Source organism: Oncorhynchus nerka, linkage group LG1, assembly GCF_034236695.1.
Source record: "Oncorhynchus nerka isolate Pitt River linkage group LG1, Oner_Uvic_2.0, whole genome shotgun sequence".
Lineage (NCBI taxonomy): Eukaryota > Metazoa > Chordata > Actinopteri > Salmoniformes > Salmonidae > Oncorhynchus > Oncorhynchus nerka.
Genome location: NC_088396.1, coordinates 20,427,860 through 20,436,896, shown reverse-complemented (window position 1 = coordinate 20,436,896; position 9,037 = coordinate 20,427,860). Strand labels below are relative to the sequence as shown.

At 42.5% G+C, this 9,037-nt stretch overlaps 1 protein-coding gene across 1 annotated transcript; it reads right to left on the bottom strand.

Moving 5' to 3' along the window:
* Positions 1–5,334: 5,334 nt before the first annotated feature.
* Positions 5,335–6,615, bottom strand: LOC115130867 (gamma-crystallin M2-like). The gene is made up of 3 exons (XM_029662416.2): positions 6,559–6,615; positions 6,000–6,245; positions 5,335–5,686 (listed from the first exon to the last, which is right to left on the bottom strand). Exons 1-3 carry the CDS (start codon positions 6,568–6,570, stop codon positions 5,387–5,389), a joined length of 558 nt encoding a protein of 185 aa, XP_029518276.1. The 5' UTR covers positions 6,571–6,615; the 3' UTR covers positions 5,335–5,386.
* Between the last annotated feature and the right edge of the window lie 2,422 nt (positions 6,616–9,037).

The window sequence follows — 9,037 nt, the reverse complement described above, 5'->3', positions numbered from 1 at the left end:
CAATACCTCGAGATTTCTTTATTATTAGACATCATGCACCAGCAGTTATTGAGTTATTGACACATAGACATACATCCCACCCCTCTTCTTACCAGACGTGGCTGTTCTGTCCTGCCAATGCACGGAGAAGCCAGCCAGCTCTATATTATCCATGTCGTCGTTCAGCCACGTCTCAGTGAAACATAAGATATTACAGTTTTTAATGTCCCGTTAGTAGGATAGTCTTAATCGTAAATTGTCCAGTTTGTTTTCCAATGATTGCATGTTGGCCAATAATACGGAGGGAAGTGGTGGTTTACCTACTCTTCGGCTAATTCTTACAAGGCACCCCGCCCTCTTTTCCTCCGTCTTTTCTTCACACTGATGATGGGGATTTGGGCCTGGTCTTGATAAAGCAGTATATAGTTTGCGTCGGACTAATTTGAGAAAAAATCTTTGTCCAGTTTGAGGTGAGTAATCGCTGTTCTGATGTTCAGAAGCTCTTTTCGGTCATAAGAGACGGTAGCAGCAACATTATGTATAAAAGGAGTTACAAACATTGCGAAAAAATTAACAAAATACCACAGTTGGTTAGGATCCTGGCATCTTGCGGGGTGGAGGTCTGGTTGGTCTGCCATGGGCCATTAAATTTGGTATCCGCTGTGGCCGGCTTTTGGTGGGATTCTAGTTTCCCATAGTTGTGTTGTACTGAGAGTAGCTACTGAAAGGCAATGTAACATTATAAATATAACTACTGTTCCCTGAAGGAGGGAAAACGAGGTACAATACCTATTTGGCCTCGCATCGCCTGTTCCTGGGTTTGGTGAATAGAGGTGCAGAATTGAAGGGGGGCTTCCAGCGAGGCGCTGATTTCATTGGCCTTGTCAGGTGGGATTTTTGTTCTTCATTTAAAGTCGCAAGAATGCGACTCCCCATAGTTGCGTTGTACCTCGTTTCCCTCCTTCAGGGAACAGTAGTTATAGTCATAGCATTACGTTTTCAGGTGAAGCTGTTTCTCTTCAGGAGCCGATGTGCAACTTTGTATTTGTTTTTATTTATTTATCCCCCAACAGCACATGATTCACTGGGCTGAGAAGAGATTGGGCTGGAGAGCTGTAAGGAACAGCAATTAAACCTGAATACAACCCTCTTTCTCCCTCTATCTCCCTCGCTTTCTCTCTCTCTCTCTTCCTCACTCTCTGCTGGCACCCTGGACCCACCCGACCCACGGGTTACTATGGAAACTGCTCCCCTTCTCTCGGTCTCTCTCACCTTCCCTCTCTCGCGCCCTCTCTCTTGGTTTGCTTCTCACATCATCTTCCCATCTTCCTCTCTCTGTTACTCTCTTCACATACACACTGTTCTGGCTTCTTTCCCTTTTTCTTTCTTTCACTCACATCCCTTCACTTTTCTCCCCCTTCTCTCTCTTACTCCTCCCTCTCTCTCTCTTCTTCCCCAGCTCTCCTCCGCTTTACCCCTCTCTCTATCCTGCTGCTTCCAGCATGACACCAAATGTCAGGTTTTAGCACGCATAGAGAGAGGGGGTTAGAGAGACTGACTGGGGCGAGACAGGGGATGGGGGGGGGTAGTGCTGGTCAGATAGATCTTCCACTGTCCAGATGAAGCAGCTCCAACTGATGCTAAAAAGAGAGCAAGAGCAGCTGCCAGCTCTTCTCTTACTGTAACCGTGTCACACCTGCAGAAAAATGTTAGTTCTAGTGTTCTACCTCTGCAGTGTGTGTGAGTGTGTGGGGGAGAACCCTTATGTTTCACAAGTTTTGTGTGTTCGATGCTCCGTAGCTATAATTGTCACCTGCAGCTCCCACTCTCACCACAGCAGCACAGCAGAGCATACCTCCCCTTCCCTTCCCACCTCCCTTCTTCCTGGGTTTCTCTCCATCATCTCCCTCTCCAATGCTGCCCTTGATTAAAACATGACATCAGATGATATAATTTAGATGGTTTTCATGCCTCCGTTTGTCCTCCCACACCCCATAGAAAGGTTGGAGTTTGAACTTTGACCTCTGGTTGTCTCTTGGATGTATCATCGCTATAGTGTGTAGTTTACACATATACATGTGCAAATACAAAAAAGCACACAAGCATGCACTTTGGCTTTTCTCCCACAGTCAACCTGTAGTCGCTTCTGCCCACAAGTGAATTCTGCTTTGATGTTGTAGAGGAATATGTGCATGGAGTGGGAGGCAGAGAATACATTTTGTGAGGGACGTGAAGAGAGAGGGAAGGAAGTCATGATGATGACCATAGGAGTTGGTAAGATGGCACCAACAGATCTGGAACCACGCTACATTATCATTGTGTGAGAGAGAAATGTGTTGCTAACAAGATATGTACTGTACCAGTCTCTCAGTCTCCCTATTCACCACCCTGTCTTCTATTACATCAACTGAATTAGTGTTGCCATGAATGCTGTCAAGCTCCACATTTGGCTTTTATAATTGAATACAAATGACTTTTTTGTGCCTGAGAGGAGTGTGTCAGGACTATCTCTCGGGGTGTCTTATTGGAGAAGGTCTGTCTGTCTGTCTGTCTGTCTGTCTGTCTGTCTGTCTGTCTGTCTGTCTGTCTGTCTGTCTGTCTGTCTGTCTGTCTGTCTGTCTGTCTGTCTGTCTGTCTGTCTGAATGAATGAATGAATGAATGAATGAATGAATGAATGAAACAGACAGCTCCGACAAACACCCTCATGCACATACACACACTCACATGTTTCTATGCAGAATAGTTCTTAGTAGATTGTGCTGTGTTGGCGAAACATATGATTCCATGAAGCATGAAACCCAGGGAACAAAAAAATTGAATTCAAACAGATCGAAAATACAAGGATTTATGTCAAGATCTAAATCGACCCATTTGGAGGACCAAATTGAAACTGCCAACTTGTACAAGCCTGCTACACTGGGAAACATATTTATGGTAGATTTAGCCTTTCTTATAGTCCACTTCAGCTCTCGAAGGATAGAGAGTCATTCAGGCTACAATAAGAGAGATTGATGCCCGTGCACATACAGGTGAGGGTATGGTGAAGGTTGGCTATATTTTATACATTGAGAGAGAGAGAGAGATCTACACTATTAGAAAACGGGTTCAAAAAGTGTTCTTCGGCTATCCCCATAGTAGAACCATTTTTAATTCCAGGTAAAACCCTTTTTGGTTCCATGTAGAACCCTCTGTAGAAAGGGTTCTACATGGACACAAAAGGGTTCTTCCTGCAACCAAAAGGGGTTCTTCAAAGGGTTCTCCTATGTGGACAGCTGAAGAACCATTCAAGGTTCTAAATAGTACCTTTTTTTCTGAGAGTGTAGCTCTATGAGCTAGTATGTGCTATGTGCTATGTGCTAGTATGTGCTATGTGCTAGTATGTGCTATGTGCTAGTATGTGCTATGATAAGTATTAATCATACTGAGATTTTGCTATATTACACAATACACATTGATGGGATTTCTTGTACTAAGTATAATGGTTCCTGTTCATTCTGTGAGAGAGAACGTACTGCCCAGTTTAGTGTTAACAGTCTACTGGCTTGGAAAAAGCCATTAGAGTCCACAGGGTGTGTGGTTATCATATAACAACAGAGAGATTTAAGATGAATGGCCATTACCACACTAATAGTAATACTGAAATATGTATAATTGTAGCACATCCGAGAACATTGTTTTAATGTAATGTAAGAAGGGGAATTGAGGTTCTGGGATACGCACCCTGAGGCTTGTGATTGCCAGGTCCTCTATGGTTCTGGAGGAGATTCCTGATTTCCTGTTTTCTCGGTTCTGATCAAGTCTAGAGGAAGATCCATAAAGTATATCCTTGACTCCCCTAATCGTAGCATTGCTGCTGATGTGTTGCTTTGCCTGTGTTCTAAATTACACTGAATAAAATAAAGGTACGATAATTCAGCAGAAGTTGGAAGGCTGAAAGTATGAATTAAGTACGGATCAAGGATGGCTCAAGACCCAATCAAGAGGCTGTGTGTGTTTGAGGTGGATTGTAATTTACCTGTGATGAGACTTTTGGATTGAGATGAATGGTGTTTACTGACAGAATTACTACTACTACTCTGTCTCCCTTGGCTCTGTCTCTTCCCTGGCTGGCATGTCTGTTCATGTGTGACCAGATCAGAGAAGATGGCCACTTCCACAGGGCAATTGTTAAAACAGCTTAGAGTCCTATTTCATACAGACAGTCAGCGAGACAGTGATTGGATACACGCACACACACACACACACACACACACACACACACACACACACACACACACACACACACACACACACACACACACACACACACACACACACACACACACACACACACACACACACACACACACAGGGTCTGACTGGCTCTCTCTGGGAGAAACCACACGCCAGGGCTTCGTCGAGGCGGAATAATCAAATCACATTCTACACAGTTACCTTTCCGATGCAATCATTGCAGGTTCTGAATCAGAAAAGTCATTTGGAACTAGTTGTGATTAGCTCCATGTTCCCTGTAAGGCTTTCAGTGTTGAAGGAAACATTTACCCAGCCTCATAGACATGACAGCTGTAGCTAATTCAATACAGAGCTATACAGTGTTGATGATTGAAGTCACTATTTTAGAAGCTGCTGTATAAAAGCATTCCTGGCAGAGCCATCTAGTGTTACAGTATTAACATGTAGTTACATGGACATTTACAGCAGTATTGGATGGTGTCACTTTAAATGGGAGGAAGGGCTTATTGTAATGGCTGGAACGGAATATGTTTGTTACCATTCCACTAATTCCATCCCAGCCATCACCATGATCCACTCTCCCCTCACTAGCTTCCTTTGACAGTGTCATTTTGTCATTTTGCAACATAAGTACATAGGCTATTGTTACATAGTACAACTGTATTGTCTGTATGACTGTTAATCCTTGAAATCGTGCACGTCAATAGCACAGCAAAATCGCATGACAAGGTCGAGTATTCTTTCCTAACTTGAAGAACTGAGATATCAGTGGATATTACTGTATATCCAGCACACATACATATTGTTATGAAGCCAACTATCCAGACTACCAAAATATCAATGTTCACCAATCCCCCAAACTTGTGAGCAATCATTCACTTATCAAACCTACTAGCACACTCAGTATTTGGCCAGGTTGCTGCTGCCCCCTAGGGTTGGGATGTGTATAGTGGAAGCACTGTCTTGCTGTGGCCTACTACACTTACCTACCTATTTAAAAATATATATATCCTAAACTTTTAAATGTTAAAGTTGTGAGGGTGAAATAGTGAAATACCCATTATACCAGGTAGTGTTCTGAGTAAACACCTCACAAAAACAAGAAAATTATGCAAGAAATATAAATTGGGAACATATTTTATTCAACTTTTTTTCATACAACATCTGAGCATGTTACATAGACATATTATCCATGATACGCCTCATGCTCATGAACCTCATGCCTCCCATGCCTCCCATGCCTCCCATGCCCATCTGACTGAAGCTCCTATACTCTCCAGGCTTCATGTACATCTGCCTGCCTCTGAAGTGGGGCTGCTCGTACATCAGCCAGTGGCCGTCCATGACGTTGCAGGACTGGCAGTCGGACATGCGGTAACGCTCTTGGATGGAGTCACAGTCGTCCATCATCTCGTGCATCTGACCTTCAAAGTTCTCCCTCTCGTAGATCCTCATCCTGAAGTTTCCTTTGTGCTGTTAGGAGGAAAGCAAAGGTACATGGATCAGGGAAATGGTATATACATGTCTATAATATGAGAGTACAACCATTAAAACCTGTTTTGCTTCACCCTACTGTAATTTAACGGCTATTACAATAGCCATCGGGAAGCCAATAGCCATAGACAGCGCCATCCATGGCTCTGGCCATAGGGCCTCTTTGGGGGGCAACAGGGCCTCTTGTGGAATGGGGAAATATTGCATTGTTCACATATGCTTTGTGAATTCTATATAAAGCATCATTGTTAGCTTCCACTGTGGAATAGCATCCACTCTTCTCTCCACCTACCATGGGGATCATGCGGCAGGACCGGATGCAGTCGTTCATTCCCATTCCCATGCGCTGGTAGTCAGGGTACTCGCCTCTCCTCATGAAGTACTGGTTTCCCATGTAGTTGTTACGATCGTAAACCATGAAGCAACCGCTGTCAACCCTGCAGGAGTGACACCTGCTCAGGAAGGAGGACATGTCAGCGCAGTCCTGGGTGGTCTCATAGGAACGGCCCTGGAAGTTCCTGTCCTCGTAGAAGGTGATCTGGGAGCACCAAAAAATATTTGCAATATTATGGCAACATAAATCAAATATATGAATCTGCAGATACGAGCTGCTTTATAACTAGCATTGCTACATGCTCCCAAATGTTAAATTATCATAGGTTTTGCAAAGTAACCAGTGAACAAATTTAAAAACTGTTTGGAGGAAACAACAACATTGTATATGGATGTCGAAAAGAAGCCTCACGTTAAAAAAAGGTAACTATCACTTTAAAATGGCGATTCACTTAACCAGCCATTATTCAGACATTGGTGAATTAAAACACAGAGTGTGGGATAAAACAGTAGCTTACTTTGCCCATCATGATTGCAGTTGTTCCTGAGAGCTGTGTTGCTGCTGCTACACTGATGTCCCGTCTGTTTTAGCCCTCACCTTTATACTTGACTAAACCCAAAGAGCCTGTGGCCTCCCATTGTGTAAAGCCCTGACCCAGCAACATATGGTATAGAGGCCTGCAGAGTGCTAGAAGACTTTAGAATAGATTTTTTTCCCATTGAGAAGTCAATGCAACTGAGCTTTTTGAGCTAGTACACAATGGTCTCTTTGACATGTTTCAAATCACACTCGGTAGTGTTCAGTGTACAGTAAACGTGCTCTATTGCTTTAGTTTGTTTGAATGTGATAGCCATGATCACATCATAAGTCTATACCAACTGCTGTTATTTTGGATTCATGTTTAATGACCACGTATTCAGGTTTAATAATGTGTTCGGTACCAAGTAAAGTGTTATCCAGATTGTTATATTCTTTTGGGAGTCCAGTTTAGCAAATAGAGGCAATAAATAGTAAGCTGATTGATTGATTGAATTTATTAGGCAATAAAAATAACAAAAACATACATAAGGGAGCTCCAGCCGGTGACATCGCCACATAGAACTTAAGAAAATCAAGGGTAACACAATAAAGCTTGAACGCTTATTTCCATTGTAGAAGCAACAAACAATGACAGACAAAATTGTTGTTTGTTTCGTATAATGAGCTACTGTAATTAGTACAGATCCATTTCCTAATAAACAACTCTGGACAGGTACATCTCCCTTGTCTCACATACCCCTAATATATACAGCATTAATTATCTTATATACAGTGCCTTGCGAAAGTATTCGGCCCCCTTGAACTTTGCGACCTTTTGCCACATTTCAGGCTTCAAACATAAAGATATGAAACTGTATTTTTTTGTGAAGAATCAACAACAAGTGGGACACAATCATGAAGTGGAACGACATTTATTGGATATTTCAAACTTTTTTAACAAATTAAAAACTGAAAAATTGGGCGTGCAAAATTATTCAGCCCCCTTAAGTTAATACTTTGTAGCGCCACCTTTTGCTGCGATTACAGCTGTAAGTCGCTTGGGGTATGTCTCTATCAGTTTTGCACATCGAGAGACTGAAATATTTTCCCATTCCTCCTTGCAAAACAGCTTGAGCTCAGTGAGGTTGGATGGAGAGCATTTGTGAACAGCAGTTTTCAGTTCTTTCCACAGATTCTCGATTGGATTCAGGTCTGGACTTTGACTTGGCCATTCTAACACCTGGATATGTTTATTTTTGAACCATTCCATTGTAGATTTTGCTTTATGTTTTGGATCATTGTCTTGTTGGAAGACAAATCTCTGTCCCAGTCTCAGGTCTTTTGCAGACTCCATCAGGTTTTCTTCCAGAATGGTCCTGTATTTGGCTCCATCCATCTTCCCATCAATTTTAACCATCTTCCCTGTCCCTGCTGAAGAAAAGCAGGCCCAAACCATGATGCTGCCACCACCATGTTTGACAGTGGGGATGGTGTGTTCAGGATGATGAGCTGTGTTGCTTTTACGCCAAACATAACGTTTTGCATTGTTGCCAAAAAGTTCAATTTTGGTTTCATCTGACCAGAGCACCTTCTTCCACATGTTTGGTGTGTCTCCCAGGTGGCTTGTGGCAAACTTTAAACAACACTTTTTATGGATATCTTTAAGAAATGGCTTTCTTCTTGCCACTCTTCCATAAAGGCCAGATTTGTGCAATATACGACTGATTGTTGTCCTATGGACAGAGTCTCCCACCTCAGCTGTAGATCTCTGCAGTTCATCCAGAGTGATCATGGGCCTCTTGGCTGCATCTCTGATCAGTCTTCTCCTTGTATGAGCTGAAAGTTTAGAGGGACGGCCAGGTCTTGGTAGATTTGCAGTGGTCTGATACTCCTTCCATTTCAATATTATCGCTTGCACAGTGCTCCTTGGGATGTTTAAAGCTTGGGAAATCTTTTTGTATCCAAATCCGGCTTTAAACTTCTTCACAACAGTATCTCGGACCTGCCTGGTGTGTTCCTTGTTCTTCATGATGCTCTCTGCGCTTTTAACGGACCTCTGAGACTATCACAGTGCAGGTGCATTTATACGGAGACTTGATTACACACAGGTGGATTGTATTTATCATCATTAGTCATTTAGGTCAACATTGGATCATTCAGAGATCCTCACTGAACTTCTGGAGAGAGTTTGCTGCACTGAAAGTAAAGGGGCTGAATCATTTTGCACGCCCAATTTTTCAGTTTTTGATTTGTTAAAAAAGTTTGAAATATCCAATAAATGTCGTTCCACTTCATGATTGTGTCCCACTTGTTGTTGATTCTTCACAAAAAAATACAGTTTTATATCTTTATGTTTGAAGCCTGAAATGTGGCAAAAGGTCGCAAAGTTCAAGAGGGCCGAATACTTTCGCAAGGCACTGTATACACACAAGAAAATCACAATATAATACACAATAGGCACCAAAAGGCTGACCATA

What these genes read in the sequence shown, in the direction of transcription:
- LOC115130867 (XM_029662416.2), bottom strand. An exon ending in CCTGCCGCATGATCCCCATG is followed by an intron (nt 5,687 to 5,999) that starts GTAGGTGGAGAG and finishes TCCTCCTAACAG; the next exon opens with CACAAAGGAAACTTCAGGAT.